The 20,842-nt window shown below is 46.9% G+C and overlaps 2 protein-coding genes across 8 annotated transcripts in view; one reads left to right on the top strand and one right to left on the bottom strand.

The window, feature by feature from the left end:
- NTN5 (netrin 5) overlaps nt 1-7,645 on the top strand; it is a 38,460-nt gene extending 30,815 nt beyond the window's left edge. For all 5 annotated transcript variants that reach the window (XM_081886140.1, XM_081886137.1, XM_081886139.1 and 2 more), the window contains 5 exons: nt 213-401; nt 1,719-1,868; nt 6,230-6,283; nt 6,383-6,463; nt 7,304-7,645. In XM_081886140.1, coding sequence (XP_081742266.1) covers nt 213-401; nt 1,719-1,868; nt 6,230-6,283; nt 6,383-6,463; nt 7,304-7,632 — 803 coding nt within the window. In that variant the 3' untranslated portion in view covers nt 7,633-7,645. The remainder of the gene's footprint in view (nt 1-212; nt 402-1,718; nt 1,869-6,229; nt 6,284-6,382; nt 6,464-7,303) is intronic.
- Nucleotides 7,646-9,392: 1,747 nt separating this feature from the next.
- LOC309355371 (sulfotransferase 2B1-like) lies at nt 9,393-20,347 on the bottom strand. Of its 3 annotated transcripts, none has more exons than XM_081886156.1 (8): nt 20,270-20,347; nt 17,513-17,616; nt 14,201-14,348; nt 13,576-13,784; nt 12,030-12,156; nt 10,863-10,957; nt 10,539-10,719; nt 9,393-10,394 (listed from the first exon to the last, which is right to left on the bottom strand). In XM_081886156.1, exons 3-8 carry the CDS (start codon nt 14,343-14,345, stop codon nt 10,255-10,257), a joined length of 897 nt encoding a protein of 298 aa, XP_081742282.1. In that variant the 5' UTR covers nt 14,346-14,348; nt 17,513-17,616; nt 20,270-20,347; the 3' UTR covers nt 9,393-10,254. The 3 variants fall into 3 exon arrangements, with proteins under 3 accessions (XP_081742282.1, XP_081742281.1, XP_081742283.1); XM_081886155.1 differs by having other exon boundaries at nt 14,201-14,355; nt 20,270-20,346; XM_081886157.1 differs by lacking the exons at nt 17,513-17,616; nt 20,270-20,347 and having other exon boundaries at nt 13,576-13,846; nt 14,201-14,276.
- Between the last annotated feature and the right edge of the window lie 495 nt (nt 20,348-20,842).

Genomic DNA, 20,842 nt, shown 5'->3' with positions numbered 1-20,842 from the left:
TAATCCAGGCTCTTGGACAAAGGTGTACCCTGACTACTGGCAGGGCCGGCCTTTGTTCAAGGAGAAATTGGGGACCGGGGCATGCATCTACAGAGGTGAGGGGCTCCAGGGGTGCAGGGGGTGATGGGGGTTCTTGGGTGGGGAAGAGATTTCCTCAGGGTTGGGAGGGGGCAGCTGGCAGAGCTGACAGACCCCCCTTCCTGCGTCCTCAGCTTGCGACTGCCACCTCCACTCCCACCGTTGCCGGTTCAGCATGGAGCTCTTCGAACTCTCGGGGCGCCGAAGTGGTGGGATCTGCTTGAACTGCCGCCACCACACAGCAGGGCGCCACTGCCAGTATTGCCTGCCAGGCTTCAAGCGTGACCTCAGCAGGCCCATGGTGAGCAGCAAGGCCTGTAAAGGTGAGTGGGGTTTGTAGGGGCAACACACCAGTGCAACCCGAAGAAGGGGACGTACCTGGGTGGGCTTAGCCCTGTCAATGTCCAATAAGCCACAAGGGAAATAAGAGAAAGTGAGGGGACAGCCTCCTGACAGCCTGGATTTATTTGTCCCTCTCACGCTGCCCGGAATTCTGGAAAAAATTGTATCTGTGTAAGGTTTCTGGGAATGTTGATGTCCTGCTCCCCTAAAATGGCCACACTGAGAGTTAGGCTGCTACTAGATTACTAGATGGGTTTTTATGGTGTAATAAATGCTGTGCAGGTACTATTTTTTTAAAAGTTGGCATCATCAAAGCACCAGCCCACATTATTTTTCATATTTAATCTGGATTCACCATCGGAAATGAAGAGCAACCCATTGTATTTCTGCAGTCACCACTGGTGTAGAAGCTTGTTAATGCGTCTTTTTTGGGGGGGCAGCTCAGTGAGTAGTCCCTAGGGCCATGCACCCCTTCCATTTGCTCCTCACCTGAGCACAACTTCGTCCCTTTGTTTTTGACAACTCACATGATACGAGCGGAGCTGTTTCCACTGTTTGCCACATTCTGAAGGCGTGTCAGAATCGAACAATCCACGTTGTAGGGGGTTTTCTCTCAGCACATGGGAGGAACTATCTTGGAGGCTGTCAGCACCTAACCTTCCTCACAGGGCCGTTGTGGGGAATTATATGAAGGGGAGAACCACGTACACCACCTTGTTCTCTTTGGAGAAAAGGTAGAATATAAAGAAAATTAATTTTTTTAAAAACCAGTGTGCTACCTCTGTCAATGTTGTATCTTCAAAACCTGAAGATCACAAGTCAAATTAGCAACCTTCCCCCTTCCACTGAGGGAAAAGTCCTTCAGCTAGCTTCTGTGTAAGTTGATGTGACCTTCATGGCTCCTTCCACCGGGGCATCTTGGGAAATGTAGTTTTACAAGAGTCCTCAGAATTCTCAGAGAACCTTGCAGCTTTCTCATTCTTGGGTGGAGAATGGTGTGATATTTACAGTGGTAGCATAGGCGTGTCTGAATCCTTTCGATTTTGGAGTCTGGAACTTGAGACTCATAACCTTTACCTAAGTTGTGTGTGGCAGGAGGGGTGGTAGAGAGGAGAGAGAGTGTTAACAGGCCCTCCGCATGGGGCACAGCAGCGAGAAAGTCTACACAGCACTGGAGTAGCTAACAATGGCACCTTCTCAGAAGACCATGCTGGGAGAGGGAGGGGCAGACCAGTTTCAGAGAAGCTCGCAGCATTCTAAGCCACTAACACCGTCTCCCCATTTTGTTTCCTCTCCAGCCTGCCAGTGTCATCCCATTGGCGCGGTCGGCACCATTTGCAACCAGACCACAGGGCAGTGCCAGTGCAAGAATGGAGTCACCGGCCTGACCTGCAACCGCTGTGCTCCAGGTTTCCAGCAAAGCCGAAGCGCCCATGCCCCCTGCATGCGTAAGTGTGGCCACTTTTCCTGAACCCTTCTTAGAACCAGCCGTTCACGACGGTTCAGTCAAAAAGGCTATGACACCTGTCTGAGCCGCTGCTTGATTTCTGGAGGTCAGAAACCTCAATTTCTGGATGTTCGGAACTGAGTACTGATGCTTGCGTACCCAAAATGGTATCACCCGTGCTAAACAGAGTGGTTTCAGCAGCCTTTGGCAGAAGTGCGATATGAAGCGGGGGGCGGGGAGGCTAACAGAGACACACACCCCCACAAAACACCCCAATGGGGACTGAGCACGCTCAGTAGCCACAGAATGCTGACTGAGGCTGTGTATGTACAATATTACAGTTTACTCCAGCTCCAGTGCACACCCACAGCTAGCGTCTGAAGCCGAGTACACATAACGTTAGCCACAATCCATATGTGCCCTGTAGCTTCTTGAGAAACATCGCTGGAGTGCCAGTGTGGTGTAGTGGTTAAGAGCGGTAGTCTCGTAATCTGGAGAACCGGGTTCGCGTCTCTGCTCCTCCACCTGCAGCTGCTGGGTGACCTTGGGCCAGTCACACTTCTTTGAAGTCTCTCAGCCCCACTCACCTCACAGAGTGTTTGTTGTGGGGGAGTAAGGGAAAGGAGAATGTTAGCCGCTTTGAGACTCCTTAAAGGGAGTGAAAGGCGGGATATCAAATCCAAACTCTTCTGCTGCTGCTGTTGATGCATTTTCCTTAAACCAGCTGCCATCTGGTTTGAACACGTAAGCCACAGTTGAGCTGAGGTGTGTACGTCAAAGATAGCTATTGCACATGTGCAGATGACATCTTCGTTGGAGTAGGGGTGGGGGCGGGGCTGTTGCAGGCATGGGGAAACAAAGCAGGGAACAAGCATCAGATGAAGACATCCTCTCCCCCTCTGTGGTGTGTACAGCAATTTTTATAAAGAAAATCTTGAAACGCAGTGAGAGGGGCTTGGCCTCGGTGCATTTCAAGCTGCTAATGTGGACATAGCCTGATGGTTGGGGGGAAATGACAATAAATCCTGTTGGGAGGGAAAAATAGAATGGAGTATCCTATGGGGGGGGATGGCAGACTGGCTGGAAAACTGGATAGGAGTACTTGACGCTCCTATAACATAGACTACATCATGGGGCCTTTTATTTTCTCCCCAGTGTCTGGTTGTGGGCATCTGCATATGGTTTTCAGTACAATAAAAACAGAAAGTCTTAAAAACAAAACACCCTCAAAAACAAAAAAAAGTTCCACTCTCAGTAACAAAATACTACTTCCAAAAGACTGAGTTAAAGTAAAGCACTCAATTGTATGTTATATACTCAGTTTGTAGGTTGTACAAACATAAAGATAAACTTTAAATATTCCATAAAATAAAATATACACTACAGGCAAATATTAAGAATGCAGTCCTATAATCTGCTTATAGGCCAAATGCCTGTTAAATGTAAGTGCTCCTTAAAGGAATCAGCAAGACACATTCAACATAAAGTCCTCTTCAGTGACCAGACATTTGTAATCTAACACAATAATATCTATAAAGAATAGTGGTTAGTGCTGTACCTCGGCTGCGGTGGAGGGTGGGGGGAAGGCTTAAACACATGGACACATCCCAAGACATTGTCTTATCATAAAGACTTCACAACTGGAGTATATATGAAACTTCTCCAGTGCAAGGTATTTAAATCCTGCACAGGAAATGAAAATATAAATTCTTGGAATTAAAATAAGGTATGCACGCTATAAGGGGTGCATCCTTAATATTTGTCCGCTGTATATATTTCACCTTATGGGATATTAAGAGTTTGTTTTTATGTTAGCATAAGCTACAACTGAGAATGTTTTACCTTAACTGGGTCTTTTTGAAGTTTTGAAAACTCAATAAAGTTGCTGCCGCCACCTCACTGCTGTATTCTGTTCAATATGGTACCCAGGCAATATCCTTTTTCTATATTAAAAGTTTCATAAGCTAGCCCTATCTTTCCCCTGATCCCAGTGTAGTAATATATCAGCGACTATATTTTTCAGTGGTTGCCCATTTGTGGGATGCTGTCTCCAGGGAACCACGACTCGCACTGTCATTGTCAATTTTTAGGAGACAGAGTAAGACATTTTTATTTACCCAAGCTTTGGGTGGTTAAATTAGCCTCTGCTGCACAGCTCATCTTTTAGTGGGGTGAGGTAGGAATTGTCTTCCTTATGGCATTGCTGGGTGAGTATTTTAGGAATTTTGTGCCATGTGTTATTTTCTTCAATTTGGCTTTTAATTGATTTTCTCTGTTTGTATTTTATGTTGCTGTAATGTTGCTTTGATATATTTTGTTGTTGTTGTTGAATAAAGAGCCTAATGCAATAAGGCCTCATCAGCACTATCTCTATCTATCTATCTATCTATCTATCTATCTATCTATCTATCATCTATCTATCTATCTATCTATCTATCATCTATCTATCTATCTATCTATCTATCATCTATCTATCTCAGTTTCATACCATTTTAAATTCATGACTTCCCCCAAACAATCTTGGAAAGTGTAGTTTGTTAAGGATGCTGAGTTTGAAAGAGGCTTCTATTCCTGTCACAGAGCCTAGGACTTGCTGATCAGAAGGTCGGCGGTTCGAATCCCTGCAATGGGGTGAGCTCCCGTTGCTCGGTCCCTGCTCCTGCCAACCTAGCAGTTCGAAAGGACATTAAAGTGCAATTAGATAAATAGGTACCGCTCCGGCGGGAAGGTAAACAGCATTTCCGTGCACTGCTTTTGGTTCGCCAGAAGCAGGTTACCGGTAAGTCATGCTGGCCACATGACCTGGAAGCTGTACACCGGCTCCCTTGGCCAATAAAGCGAAATGAGCGCCGCAACCTCTGAGTCAGTTACGACTGGATCTAATGGTCAGGGGTCCCTTTAACTTTACCTTTATTCCCCTCACAAAGCAAGAAGACCCAGGGTGGTTTAACAGTCAAGCCTTCTTCCCTGTGAACTCTGGAAATTGTAGCTCTCTGAGGGGAATAGCATACCCTCCAACATTTCTCTGATGAAAATAGGGACGTCCCATTCCATAATAATTTTACTCTTATACCCCATCCATCTGACTGGGTGGAGTATAAAACATTAAACATTTTCAAAAAACCAACTTCCATATACAGGGCTGCCTTCAATGGCTCAGCGGTTGGAAAACTCTGTACTAGGGTTTCCATAAGTCCGGAATTTCTCTGACATAGCTGGCAAATTGGCGCTGGAAACAGTGTCCGGGTGGAAACTGCTGAAATGTCTGGGGAAATGGCAGCACCTATCTCAGCAAAAAAAAAGTCTTGACAACTTTTCTGGCTGGATTTTCACTTTTTGAAATATGGCAACCCTACTCTGTACCCTCAACATTTCTCCAATTAAAATAGGGACGTTCTAAGGAAAAGTGGGACATTCTGGGATCAAATTAAACCAGGACGGCTTCTCTAAATCAGGGACTGTCCCTGGAAAATAGAGACACTTGGAGGATTTGGAATAGAGGTTTCTTAATGAACCCTCAGCATCCTTAGCAAACTACAGTTCCCAGGATTCTTTGGGGCAAGCCCTGACTGTTTAAAGGGGTATGGCGCAGCTTTAAATGTATAATGCTGAAGAAGAAGAATATCCTGCCAATGGTGGTGAACGGAAAGCCCCTCCAATAACCTTTCCGTCACTGTTCTGGAATAAGAAGGCGCTTTGAGAGGCTCTGCCTCCAAGTAGTTGCTAAAACAGGAAATGAGGTCATAGCTGTGGAAGCACATGTGTTCCAGAAAACCTTTGATCTTTTATCTTTCTGCAGGCGATGCTATATCAGGAAATAACTTCTTAGGTAGTGTAAAGATCCCATCTGTAATGGAACTGATGCTGAAGCCTGTGAGATATCCAGGCTCTGGCCTTCCAGCAGTGCCATTCAATTCGGGTGTGGGTGATTCATTACTAAAAATAATAATAATATTCTCTTGAGGTCTCATGTGCAATACTGAGGGTGGTCAGCATCAGTTTGGGTGGGGAGGGTGTGGGTGACCCCCAGTCAAAACATGGAATCCAGTGTAGAGCTGAGGAATACTGTGAGTGACAAGTTATTCACCATTCTGTAATCAAAAGCAGAAAAACTGATCTAAAAAGAAGTTGGTGCAGCTAGACTTAGCTGCGCAAATGCCGTGCATTTAAAGCACATGGCTGCCCCCAAATAATCCCGAGAAACTATAGTTTACCCCTCCCAGAGCTGCAATTCACAGAACACTTAAACTACAGTTCCCAGAATTCTTGTCACACCAAGTTTTTCTCTCTTCTGGGTAAGGAATGTTCTTTACTTAAAAAAATCATAATCGAATGGCTTCTTCTATACCTTCCCTCCCACAGGGATCCAGGAAGTGATGACAACGACAGTCGCCCCACCGCAGGAGTGGAATGCAGGTGAGAAGGAAGGAGTGGGGAGGGAAGGGAAATGTTATTTTGCTGGAAGGTTGATTTGGGAGGTGGTTTTACACCAGCCTAACCTGATCCATTCAATAGGTACTGAATGTCAGACCCACTGTAAGCCGCCGCGAGGACGTGTCCAGATGAACCTGAGGAACTACTGCAAAAAGGATTACGGTAATTCGCAATTCACACTCATGTCTGAAACCACAGCTCTCCACACCCTTTCAGCTCTCTGCCACCAACCTCTCTGTGTGAAGTTGTTCTTTACAAATGAGCGAAAAGGAGGTTGAACCCAGAAGTGATGCCAGAGACCTCTGACATAGCTCATTGGGTAGAGCATCAGACTCTCAATCTCAGGTTTGTGGGTTCAAACCCCATGTTGAGCAAAAGATTCCTACATGGCAGGGGGGTGGGCCCTTCCAACTCTACAATTCTGTAATTCACCTTTTCTCTCCCCCCCCCCAAAAAAACCCAGCCAGGAAGCCCTAGGGCCATGAACTATCCTAACTGTAGGAAAGATTATAGTTTTGAAATGGGAAACATTGGAAAATCCCACCTTTAAAGGAAAATGTAAGGCGAGATGTGCAGGCTTGTTCATGACATAATTCCCACTATCTGCACATCTTTGCTGGAAGCACAAGCCTTCTGGTAAGTATTGGGTTTTTGTTTTGCAAGGGATGACATGCCCAGCAATGACATCACAGGCTTGAAAATGGAGGCCAGGAGATGCTCCATCTTCTGGGGAGGGAAGAACACAACAACTTACAAAGCGGGTGAAAGGTCCCACGTTCAATCCCAGGCATCTCCAGGTAGGGCCAGGAATGGTCCTCTGCCTGAATCCCTGGAGAGCGACAGCCAATCGGTGTAGACAATACTGATGGAGGTGAACCAACCGTCTCACTCAGTATAAGCCTTGTCCTTGTGTGTGTGACGCCATAGCTGCAGGGCAACACCATGCAACCGTTTGTTGCGACTTCCCAAGGGTCATTTCTTCCTTTTTTCTGCCACTGCCAGTTCTGCGTGCGCAGCTGTTGTCCATGGAGAAGTCGGGCACGTGGTGGCAGTTCACGGCCTCAGTCCTCACCGTCTACCGCCAGCGCCGAGTGCCCATTCGGCGGGGCGAGCAGCCGCTCTGGGTGCCTGAGCAGGACCTGGCATGCCGCTGCCTCCACCTCCAAGTCGGCAAATCTTACCTGGTGATCGGCAACGATGAGGAGTCACCCGACCCTGCCCGGTTAATCCTCGACAAAAACAGCCTGGCCCTGCCTTGGAGGGACGCCTGGGCACACAAACTGCGCAGTTTCCAGCAGCAAAGCAGGCGTGGGAAATGCAGACTCAGCTGAATCAGCACGGGGGGGCGGGGGGAGCAGGGAAGAAAACAGTGAGGGAATGGGGGGGAACAAATGAGTACATTTGGTAATACCCCTCCACTTCCCTTGATATTAGAGAGCATAAGGGAAACATTTGGATTTTTAAGTGTTAGTTTTGAGGACGTATAGGCCTCTCTTACCGCCTCCATCCTCTCCTGTGTGGCAAGTAAGGAACGCTTGAAAAGAAGTGGACGCCTGTGAATCCCAAGGCAACCTGACCTGATCCGCGCCTGTCGAACTGAAAATGTGCAGACCGGAGCATAATTATCCCTCCGCACGTGTCTGAAATTTACGATGCAGTTCTCCGCTCAAAGAATAAATAAATAAATGCCAACATGCATATTTCAAGATAAAAAAATGCTTTTAGAAATAATGTACATGGAGATAAATGGTGTATTTAAATACGTATTTTGTGTGGGGTTGGTTTATTTATTTCAGTTGCAGGTTAATGTGGTAATGAGGATGGAACAGACTTGCAAATGAACACATAAATTGGACATGCGTGCCTGCCCATCAGCAGAGGGGAAAATACCAGCCCTTTGAGCGGGGAGGGGCTGAGGAACTTCATTTCCACAATGCGTTTCGGAGATCAGCATCCCTATCTTGCTGTCATGTCTACCAGGTGGCTTGCTCTGAGTCGGCGGCTGCTCCAAAGGAGGAGGGAGATACGTTTTGGGTTGGGTGTTGTTGATGCGCTGTAGCGGTGGATGTACTTATTGCTTTCTGGCGGCAAAGCTCTTGCCAGATTGCCAAACTTGCTCACATGCAGGGGAAAGGCATATCATGTGTTTGTGGCACGGTAGGAGCATGCATCTGTTTCCCCCTCGCAACAGCCCCCCTCGGTGATGCACAAGCAAGCAAAGGCTAAACTTTGTGCTCTTGGGAGGTACTAGTAATATTACGAATGAATACAGGAAAATGCAGCCCACGTTCCTCGCGGACTTAACTAAGGACGCAGTCTCGGGCGCTCCTCTTCAGAAGCCCTCGGAGGGCAAAGGGACTTCCTCCCAGGCAAATCTGCTCCTTCCTGCCTGTGCCTCTCCCCAGTGGCGTAGCGTGGGGGGTACAGGGGGGGCCGGGCGCAACATGGGGGGACGTGCTCGCACTCGCAGCTCTCTGCCCCTACCTGGCTCACTCACTCACTCTCACTGCAGTGCTGGCTGTGTGAATCCGATCCGAGCCGCCGGGTTGCCGCTCACTGTGTGTGTGGGGGTGCCAGGCGTGCGGGTTAGGGGGCGCAAATTACTTGCCTTGCCCTGGGTGGTGACAACCCACGCTACGCCACTGCCTCTCCCTTGTTTCCACCTTGTCTCTTGCATGCAGGCACCCAGGATGCTAGGGAAGGCACAGGCCACCCCACCCACATTGCAGCAATGGCGGCACATGGGCTCAGGCTCTCTTAGCTAGCAAAGCAGCTTGGGTGCCTGCTCCGAGCTGCCGCCTGAGAAGCAAAAGGGTTAAAAAAGAATAAGCAGAGCTTTCTGCAAGTCGAAGGAGTGCGGAAAGAGGGTGGCACTTTGCTTACTGACTAACGCAACTCACATCTCAAGAAGCAGGCCCCAATGAGTGTAAAAGGACTTCCTCCCAGGTCAGGACTGCCAGGAAGGAGAGAGATACTCGCCTGGAAATACTTGCCTGGAAAAGCAGCAGCAATTAAAGATATACGAGGCAAGGAGTGGTGAGGTTTGGTGGCAGCAGCAGAGGAGAAGAATGGGATAACCTAAAAACCATGATAGGGCAAACACAGCACAGCGGCGTGTACTTGATTTAGGAAGCCTTTTTACATTGCTATTGGTTAGTGGAAAAGTAGTTTCTTGCTTCAGGTCGGCAGATGTGTTACCTGGGCAGTAGAAACACGCGCTTCCTGTCAAAAAATGAAGGAGGGAGCAACCTATGATACAGGGCGAGCTTTGAGGCAGTGCAGATGAGCTCATAGTGCCACATTGTCCTTGTCTAAAACAACTACACCATCTAGTGGACAGTCGGAAGAGCTATTGCTGCTTTATTAGTTCGGGGAGGCAAAATTTTATAACCGGCCGCGACTGCAAATAAAACAAAAGTCACCTGCAAGAGGAAAGGCAGTCAAAACTGGCAAAAACAAATGTTCTTTTGTAGTAAAGAGAGGCACAGGATTATTGTGACACAGCAGCAAAAGCACACAAGAGAACTCCTTGCCTGGGGAAGAAAATCTAGCACGTGAAAGGAAAAAGGAAAGGTCTGACCCTTTGTCCCTGAAAGGCTAGCTTTCTAAATGCAGGAAGCATTTTATTTTGTGGGGGATGACTCAGACACACAACATCATCACCACCACTGCAGCTTGATATGATACAATCCAAGAAAACTTTAATTCTTCCAGTTGTACAAGCTAGCCCTCTGCTTTCTATCAGAGTGAAGAGCTCCTACTGTTCATTGCTCAAAGCATAAACCTGCACTGGAATCCTCAGTAGTGCTGATAGCTGGGGCTCCTATATTACGTGAGAAGTGAATGGTAGCTTTTGTGTTAAAAAGAGTAAGCTGGTTCTCATAACAAAGGCTGGTGTATAATGACGTTAGAACAGGGGAAATTCTGCGCCTAACGTTTCCCTCTCTGAAACCTTAAGGTTCCTGGTGGATTTCAGTTTGGAGTTCATCCCAAGGAAATCTGATCCCTGCGTCTCTCATCTTCTCCTGGTAGAGATGATGGAATGCAGCACTCTGCTCTGAAGTGAAATGATTTTTCCAATCTCCAGAAATCCCTGCAAAAAAAAAAAAAGGTGCGTAGGGGAATATGAGAGAGCTGGAGGGATCTTTTACTCTAGACGTACCACCTCCTCAAATATTGAATTGCAAGCAGTCCTGCCAAAGAATTTTCCCTCCCCGGCGTTCAGGGTTTTTTTTACCTTTCCTGAGGAAGGGGCTGATCTTTTGGTTCATAATATCCTCAGGGACGAGGCTATAGTTCACCATCTTGTTTCCCTTCATGGCTTCAAAAGAGGCATTCTCCACCACGGAGTCAACAGCAGGCACATCTAAGTCCTTGCCCAGGAACTGGCAGATGCGGAGAACGCTGCCCCGTAAGTCCTGAGAAGGGGAGATAGCGAGGGTTGGAAGGAGCTAGACTGCCAGGGCCTCAGAGTAGCCTAGAATGGCTTATGGGTCTGACCTGAGAGAGGACCAGGGGTTGAAGACCAAAGAAACCTGTTTTTTTTCTCTTAATAATTCACCTTCAGCAATTCATCATAGGTCAGAAGGAGAAAGTTTGCCTGGTCTTTGTAGGCCAGCCAGCTCTTGACATGATCGAACCAGGAGCCAAAGAGAACTAAAGAGAAACAGAGAGGGGATTTGTTTTGTGGTTTTAAAGAGAAGCAGCAGCAGCAGCATGGGGGGAAAAATGAAGATTAAATTTGAAAAGATGCAATCCTACACACAGTCACTTGGAAGCAAGCACTATCAGTTTCGGTGAGACTTAAGAGGAAACTTTCATAGGATTGTTCTTTTGCTGTCTACAATATTGTCCACCAGGAGCCACAGTTTCAAACGAAGATTCAGGCATATATGGAAATAAGTGAATGAGAGAGATTGAAAGCTGCTAATTCATCCTTCACCATCTGGTTGTTTTGAACTACAGCACCCATTGTCCCTGAGCGTTGGCCATGCTGGCTGAGGCTAATGGGAGTTGTAGTCCGAAACATCTGTTGGGGGAAGGTGATCTAAGTGAATCTATTTTTAACCAACAGGAGATTGTTAAGAACCTGCATGGCTCAGTTGCAGAGGGGAGTTACGTGCCTTTTGGGGGGAGGGATCTGTGTGTATGTGGTCACACCACACCCACTTGTGGCCACACCCACCATTGCCACCCTTCGTTTAATTGGTTCCAGGTTAAGCGGGTTTGACAGGTTGGAACTGACAACAGACCAATCAGACTTACGGGTTGCATCTTTCACTTCCTTTGTAGGTGAGCAATGCGAATTACTAAGAAATCAAGACTATTGGCAGGATTGCCATATGAGATTGAACAGAGCCAAAGGCCACAGCATAGGGACAATGTGTGGGTCCAGCCCTCCCTCAGCCAGCCCCCTTCCACCTGCCTCCTTATTAACACCCAGTCCAGGAGGTGACACTGGCTGGCAACCTCTTCCTTAGTCTCAGTGCTGCCTTTGTTGATGTCAACAGAGAGGAGGGTGGGGACAAAACCAGAATTAACTCGATCTAGCTATTGTTGGCTCTGGCTCTGCCTGCTATTGCTGCTAGCGCCACCTGCTGTCAGCCTCCCAGCCTTTCGGCCAAGCAGCCCCAGCGGGGACCCAGGCTACGCCGCTTGTGACCCCTGACCCCTCCTACCAAATGTCAGGTCCCACTGCCATTCCCAGAAAACCCACACACTCATGTACCTTCCCCTGAAACAAACTTCCTGATGAATCCCCCAAAATCCTCCTCGTGCTCCAGAAATGAAGCCATCTTGGTGTAATAAAAGAGCGAGACACAGACGTCCTTGGGGTCGCGGACGGTGTAAATGGCCTGGAAAAGAAAGTTTTGTCAGGCGTTGGGATAACTCTGCCAATGGCTCTTCCTCATGCTGCAAGGCAGGCTCTCTCCTAGGGAGGCAGGGAGGGTCACCAGCAGCAAAGAAAACACCTCCCTTCCCGGGGGTCATGAAGAAACTACTTCTATGGCGCTCTTCTGTCGATTAGGGCAACTCAATAGTCTCTGTGATGATGTCGATTATTATTATTAGATTTATATACTGCCCTTCATCAAAAGATCTCAGTTCTACCCCATGCACTGATTGGTTCCTTAGCACTGACAATGGCACTATGCCCCTTCCAATAATAATAATAATAATAATAATAATAATAATAATAATAATAATAATACGGTCATGCCTCTTACTACGTTTGCTTCATGATACGATTTTTCAGGTTGCGTTCTGCGGTGACCCAGAAGTACCGGAAAGGGTTACTTCTGGGTTTCGCCACTCGCGCATGCGCAGACGCGCAAAGTGATGTCACAAGCATGTGCAGAAGCGGCGAATTGCAACCCACGCGTGCGAATTGCAACAGACGCGGGTTGCGAATGGGGCTCTGGAATGGATCCCCTTCGCAACCAGAGGTACCACTGCAATCCATTCTTTACCCTAATGTTCCAGGGCAGGTTACAACAATGAAAAACACCGTATTAAAAACAGTTTGAAACAACTTACAATAATGGAAATAAGGTGAGTACTAAAGCATACATCTCAGGTGTCAAAGGGCAGGGTAAAGCATAACTTAGGAGGTCTCCCTGGCCGCCACCCTCTGAGCTGCTTCTTTAAAAAAATATATTTTTATTAAATATTTCTTAGTTTACAAAAATACGTGCATTGTCTCTTTTTCCAAGTTGTGTTTTCTACAGATCAGTTTCATTTGTTGTGAGACATTAGTGTTACATACAGTGTTGGGTTAGGAAGAAAAGAGGGGGAAAGAAGGGGAGGGAGGAATGATAACAGCCTTATTAGAAAAACTAACCAATAAACTGAAACTGAGACAAATAGAAGAAGACACCTTCACCCCGGTATGGCTCCTCTTTGTCACATCCACAGCCCAAGAAGACGACAACAAGAATCCGCTGACAGCATATGAATCAATCTGGCTAAGCTGATCCAAACACACACACACATACCCCCCCCCCACAAAAAAACAACAAATCTCACTACAGCCAGCCAAAGATAACCAACCACACCTTAGGCCACGCCAACCTCTCTCACCACCAAGTAAATAAAACAAGCAAATAGTAAGAGAACCCACACATGTGACGCTGACACAAAACCCCACATATACACTAAGTGGAAGAATAGAAGCATTGCCACCCAACCTGACCCTCTGAGCTTCTGAGGAAACTGGGGTGACCAAGAGAGCCCCCTCCTCTGTACCTTAGCACCCAAGAAGGTCCTAGACTCACCTTAGCCTGTGAGGTGAAGAACGATTCTGGAAAGATTGCTGCGGGTAAGTGAGAGGTTATGAGGCGGGGGCACGTTTGGTTCTCCAGGTATTTCACCGCTGTGACCTGTTCAATCCAGGGCACCCGTTCCCAGCAGGGTAGTGACCGTGAGAGAGTGGGATCCCCATTGCTGTGGATCAAGGTGAGGATTTCCTTCATCCAAGTTGTTCCTGGGAGAGGACGAGAGATGAGCACCCTCTTGGCCTCTCCCCAAGGGAGTCACAGAGAGCATCTGCAGACGGGATTTTGAAATAAAAAGGAGCTATCCAGGTTAGTTTGCATCACCTCTCCTGTCCCCGTAACAGCTTGAGATGCAGCACAGTTCAACGGGTGCTGCTTTTTGAAAAGCTGCGCCTGTTGAATTTCTGCCTGTCCCGCAGCTTAACAGCCTTAACAAAGGGGGGGGGGTGTTTTCCTGTGGAAGAGGACTAGCTGGGATCTGAGTATCTTCTAGATTCAAATAGAAAGAGTGGGGTAGACAAAAATGAGTGGATAGAGTTTGTCAGTCCAGAAACTCCGGGCAGGCGAGAGGCCAGGGGTGTTGTGTTGTGTTGTGTTGTGTTGTGTGTGCTTTCAAATGGCTCACCAGATTTTGGATACGTGATGTTGAAGACGTCGCTGTCTTGCACCTGGAAGCTCCGATGGGCATACCGAACGCTGTCTTCACTGTGCACCAGAGCGGGGAGGGTTATTCCACCGTACTCTATGGAGTGTGCAGCCCGCCTGGCCATGGTCTTGGGATTGCGGGGAAGAGGTTGAAAAGAAGAAGACGCAAACGTGCACTTATTTAATTGTCGCATTTATTTAATTGCCGCATTTATTTATTTCATGATTGCATGCTTTAATCTGATTTCAGTTTCTCACTCATTTTAATATTGTTAATATTTCCCCTTCTGTTTTTTCACTGATGATTTGACTGTTATGTCCTTTTTGCAAACCGCTTTGAGGTTTTGTTTTCTTCTGGTCTTGCTGTGCTCAAGGAAACGGTGAGTGGAAAACACGAAGCAATTCATCCGGGCAGAGTCAAACCCTGGTTCCATGCCCCCACATTTACCCCTCTGGATAGCTCAGTTGGTGAAGCATGAGGCGCTTAATCTCAAGGTCATGGGTTGGGCAGAAGAGTCCATTTTATCCTCACAAGAATCCTGTGAGGTAGGTCAAGAAGCTGCAAGGCGGCGACTCTTCCAAGTGAGCTTCATGGCCAAGTGAAGATTCGAACCCTGGTCTCCCAGGTCCTAGTTTCACACTCTTAATCATTACACCATACTGCCTTTCTGTATGAATCTGGCCTAAAGGTCAGAGCCTGTAAGTCCCTACAGCCCTTTATTGTTTATTGAGTTGTTTTACTTGGGAAACTTGTGATTCATAAAGTCAACAAAGTGGGTATTGTGACCCACAACTCGGGTACCATGTACAGCAGAGGATTCTGATGGTGGGTGAGGGTCAGATTATTCCAGGGAGCAGGAGAGGGGACTGTCAGTATCCCCTGCCAGCATCCCCTGACTCAGGGAGGGAGTTCTCTGTAGTACTGCTACCTCCCCATCTTCAAAGAAACCACAGAAATGAGATGAGGGCCCTTTAACTGCCAGGGAGGCGGAGCCTACCATCACCCAGGTCTGGTCAGCCTATAGGGGGCTTCAGTTGCCTCCAGCTATCTGCAGGGGCAACATCTCTGTTGGTTCATTTTACAGTGGTACCTTGGTTCTCAAACTTAATCCGTTCCGGAAGTCCGTTCCAAAACCAAAACGTTCTAAAACCAAGGCATGCTTTCCCATAGAAAGTAATGCAAAATGGATTAATCCGTTCCAGACTTTTAAAAACAACCCCTAAAACAGCAATTTAGCATGAATTTTACTATCTAACAAGCCCATTGATCCATAAAATGAAAGCAATAAACAATGTACTGCAGTCACACATCAATCAATCAGTAGCTGAACTGGGTTCCACACAGTTACAAAAAAGCCCCAAAAACAGAAACGCAAAATAAATAGCAAAAACAGACAGATCTCAGCATAACACTCAAAACAAAAGTGTGGCACTCAAATCGGAAGTATAACACTCAAAACGGAGCACATTCAGCTTCCGGAAAATGTTCACAAACTGGAACACTTACTTCCGAGTTTGCAGTGTTTGGGTTCCAAGTTGTTTGAGTACCAAGGCGTTTGAGAACCAAGGTACCACTGTATAGGGAGCTGGCCAAGGTCCTGCAGGCAAAAGACATCTTGTGAGCCTCAAGTTCCCACAGAACTGAACAGTACTGCTTAGGAACACATGGAGCAGCTTTGCACCAAACCAGACCATGGGTCCATCTAGCTTAGTACTGTCTACACTGGCTGGCAGTGGCTCTCCAGGGTTTCAGGCAGGAGTCCTTAAACCCACCACATGGAGTTGCTGGGGATTGAACCTGGGACCTCGTGCATGAAAAGCTGATGCTCTTAACACCTTGCAGCTTCATCAGCTGCGGTTCCCACTTGTTTACTGGCAGGGGGAGGGCTCCTGGCTGGCGCAGAGTTGCCACACTTGCTGAGGAGGAGGAAAGCAGGGGCAAAAAGAAGCACACAGGCCTCGGGGTCTGCTGACCTGTACCAGAGGCCTAACAATCCTGCAAAAGTCGAAGCTCTAACCCAGGCATAGGCAAACCCGGCCCTCCAGCTGTTTTGGGACTACAATTCCCATCATCCCTGACCACTGGTCCTGTTGGCTAGGGATCATGGGACTTGTAGTCCCAAACCATCTGGAGGGCCAAGTTTGCCTATGCCTGGTTTAAGGAATCAAAAATAAATGTTCACAAATACACAGGGTGGGTTCAAATGCACAGGTACATAGACCATATTCTGAAATGGTGCAGGTAAGCAATCCTGAAGCAATTTTGACTCTCCTAAATGACTCCAAATATTTCCCTGTGGTAGAAGAAAGTGTTGGATATTCTCTCTGTGTGAGAGAATCATTTGTTCCAGAAAGAGAGAAGAACAGAGAAAAAGTTTCAAGAAGCAGCTGAAGGCTGAGATTATTTTGTCTATGCAAGGACACTTTCTGTGGGAACTGTTCTTTGGACGTGCGCAGTGTACCAAGCAAATGTTCTCCCACATTTCCCCATCACTTTCCTTACTGCAAAATTACTGGGTTGGGAGAGGGTTGTTGCCCAAGAGCTCCAAAGCAACTCTGGTAGTGAATTGCAAACTGAATTTGCCAGGATGCCACTGAATCCTGCCAGAAAACACCATTAGTCTGACAGTGCCCCCGCTGAACTAACTGAGCTAAAAGCTGAACTTTTTAACTTGGACTGAGGCTAGGGCTTAACATTCCCATTTATATGTTGCATTTAATAACCTAAACTGAGCTTGACCCAAAAGCTAAGCCCATTTTAAACTGACTCAGGAGCAGGGAGTGGGAGCAGCAAGGAAGATCAACTCTGAGCTTTCAACGAACAGTTGGGATCACATACCCTCCAACATTTCTCCGATGAAAATAGGGACATCCTATTCCATAATGATGCTGGTGATGATTATGATATAGTATTTATATCTCTGGGTGGCTTCCAACATATATAAAAAACATAACAAAATATTAAACATTTTTAAAATTCCTACAGGGCTACCTTCAGATGTCTTCTAAATGTTGTATAGTTACTTATCTCCTTGGCTCAGGGAATGCATAACCATATCCTCCAAAATTTCTCTGATTAAAAATAGGGATGTCCTAAGGAAAAGCTTGGGACATTCCAGGATCAAATCAGAAACTGGGATGGCTTTGTAAATCCAGGAGCGTCCCTGGAAATTAGGGACACTTGGAGGGTCTGGGATGATGGTCAAAGGAGGGGAAGGGGAGACAGCTGTTTGCGAAGGCTTCTCTATTTGATCAACCCTTTGCATTTTCAATAGGAGGAGAAAACACTCACCTGTTGCTTCTCCTTTCACAGGCCCAGATCCCCAGCAGCAGAACGTGTTTTACTGACTCCTGGTAGCATGATCTCTGCAGAGGGGCGGAAATCCAGGCCACTCACTGAAAGACACACAAAAGGAGACTTTGTTCTTTGCGGAGGGAAGGCTAGAGGGAGGCAGCAGAGCAAAACCAAGGCCACATATTTTGATAGGCAGCTCTCCTTTGCCTCATAGGAATAAGAGTAATCCAGACATATGTGACCATATGTCTCCACCACAGCCAGCTCCTATCCTCACACCGCTTCCTTCTTAATCATTGAAAAATAATTGTGTGTGTGTGTGCGTTCTCAGTTGTTCTTCTTGGCCGTGAAAGGCAATGCATGTACAATGCATCTGTCTTGTGAAGAAGGCTTGGTGCCCTGACTCCCACCTGCAGCCTAGCCCCCAAACCTCCTATAGTGCTCTCCCCCTAAGAAGTTCTGAATTTCCACTCCTTATCTGGAAAATGTTACTGGTGAAACCAGGAATCCTGACTTCACCTAAGTCCGGGTGAGTGAGAATCCTTTTTACTGCCTCAGGGCTCATTCCCATCTGGGTCGTGTTTTAATTTGTATATCATTCATTGATTCATTCATTCATTCCCCATGCCACACATAATTTTATACACTTCTATCATGTTGCCTCTTACTGGTCTTTTCTCTAAACTAAAAAACAACAACCCTACTTTCATCTGAAATCCACTTCCCTACAAATTCTCCTCATTGGATTTAGTTCTGCTCTCCAGAACAACAAAAAACAAGTCTGCTCTATCTTCTGCATGACAACCCTTAATTGAAGACGGCGATTGTGTTTCTGCTGAAGCATAGTTTACAGTTCAAATGGCACACTGCACTATGGTTACACTAAAGCGAGGGGGGAAGCTTCTGATCTTCATACCGGAGCAACAGGGGAATGGGCACAAAGTGGGGCAAGAAGGCTGGGCTCATGTCCCTAATGCTAAACCATGGAGAACATTCACACATTCAGCAGAGAGCCCTCAGGTGCTAAGTAACCAAACAAAGACTAAATCAAGAGTAACCCCCCAGAATGTGAAGGCAGTGAGAGATTTTACTTTCTTGGGCTCCATGATCACTGCAGATGGTGACAGCAGCCACAAAATTAAAAGACGCCTGCTTCTTGGAAGAAAAGCAATGACAAACCTAGACAGCATCTTTAAAAGCAGAGACATCACCTTGCCAACAAAGGTCCGTATAGTTAAAGCTATAGTTTTCCCAGTAGTGATGTATGGAAGTGAGAGCTGGACCATAAAGAAGGCTGATCACCGAAGAATCGATGCTTTTGAATTATGGTGCTGGAGGAGACTCTCGAGAGTCCCATGGACTGCAAGAAGATCAAACTTCTCCATTCTGAAGGAAATCAGCCCTGAGTGCTCACTGGAAGGACAGATCCTGACGCTGAGGCTCCAATACTTTGGCCACCTCATGAGAAGAGAAGACTCCCTGGAAAAGACCCTGATGTTGGGAAAGATGGAGGGCACAAGGAGAAGGGGACAACAGAGAACGAGATGGTGGGACAGTGTTCTCGAAGCTACCAACATGAGTTTGACCAAACTGCGGGAGGCAGTGGAAGACAGGAGTGCCTGGTGTGCTCTGGTCCACGACTAAACAACAACAAAGTTCACATCTAGTTACATCTCTGCTCCTCTGAGGCTACTTCCTACATCCATTCCCCTAAAAGAAAACTTACTCCCTGCAGCCATTCCCCGTTCCTCTTGACTGGACTCCCTGCCTTTAATAGCTGCAGAATATGGAGCAATTCAACAGGTGCTGCTGCTGCTGTTACTGCTCTCCCCCTCCCCCACCCCGCTTTTTTATGGCGATGCATTTGAATAAACTGGCTGCATTTCTGCTTGTTGTGCAGCAGCTAAAACCACAGGCACTCTGCCAGGAATAAACAGTTGGCAACCCTTGTCCACTTTTCATTTAACGGTCTATTAGAGCACTCATGCAACTGTAGCTGCCAGGATTCTGTTAGCACAAAATTGGAAAACCCCAAATACCCTGACCGTTAAAGATTGGCAAATTAAATTATTTGAGTATATGGATCTGGCAAAAATGACGCAGAACATTAGACAGCAAAAAGGTTCAAGGTTTATCGACAATTGGTCTAAATTCATAACATATATGGAAACAAATTCTAGAGATATAAAAATCACAGTAGGTTTAATATAACCCTTGCGATGTGTTTACGCTAAAAAATGAAAAACTGCAGAATGGATTTAAAATTCACATAACCCAAAACCGAGATGGAGGGAAGTCAAACGTTATTTATTGTTAATTAATGTTTGTTTTTTGGTTGGTTTAGGTGTTTTGATTTGGTTGATGTTTTCTTTTCTTTTTTTTCTTTTTTTGGTATGTGTTGGCTATTTTTCTTTTTCTTTCTTTGCTGTTGTTTGGTTATAGAAAACGAATAAAAAGAAGTTTGGAGGATTAAAAAAGCACACCAAAAAAACCGGTCTATTAGAGCACTCAACCTGCCTGGCTTTCAGAAAACCCAGGAGTTCTCCCAGCTTTCATTGTAAACTGTCCCCCTCTCTCTGAGGGTCTCTCCCCCCCCCCACTGCCCCATTTTGGCCCACTGCACATAAGGATTTCCTCCAGAAAAAGCCACCTAGGCAGTGTTTTCTCTCCTCTCTCTGTAACAAACTCCAGCTCCCTTCCCAGAGCATCTCAAACTCCGTGAGTTCTCTCTGTCCTCCCCTTCCCATAACCTACTAAATTTCACTTCATCCCCAGTGGACCCAGGAGTCCTGATTTTGCGATAACCAATCCAAGGAGGGCAGCGCTGGGCGGGACTTCCCTTTGAATAAACTTGCAAGCGTTGCCTCCTTTGCCAGGGGAGCCTTCGCCGTTAAGGTGGCACCGCGGAGATGCCCCTCGGATCTCGTCATTTCCCAGCCAGAGGAGGTGCCCAGCTTGGCCGGAGTTCTGCACATTTGGCCGGTTGCCAGAATGAGAGGATGCGAAGCCAGGGAATGAGTGGAGGGAAGTCTCCCTGAGAGCCATCCAAAGTCACATCTCACCCTGAAGGTGCCCAGGGGGCTCCTTTTCATGAAATTTATGCAGGGTGTAAATCTAATCCACGAGGATGGTTGGTGCTCCAGGCTTTGCCTCTGGGTGTGATCCAGCAGTTTTGGACTACAACTCCCATCATCCCCTACAAGGAGGCGCTGGCAGGGGATCATGGGAGTTGTAGTCCAAAACAGCTGGAAGGCACACAGTGGGCAAAGGCTGCCCTAAAAGAATCATTAGAGGCCTGCAGCAAAAACAAACATAAGCTGTTCTGGT

Source organism: Podarcis melisellensis, assembly GCF_964234715.1.
Source record: "Podarcis melisellensis genome assembly, chromosome: 13".
NCBI lineage: Eukaryota > Metazoa > Chordata > Lepidosauria > Squamata > Lacertidae > Podarcis > Podarcis melisellensis.
Note: the sequence above shows the minus strand (reverse complement) of the source record. Positions and strands in the feature narration are given on the sequence as shown.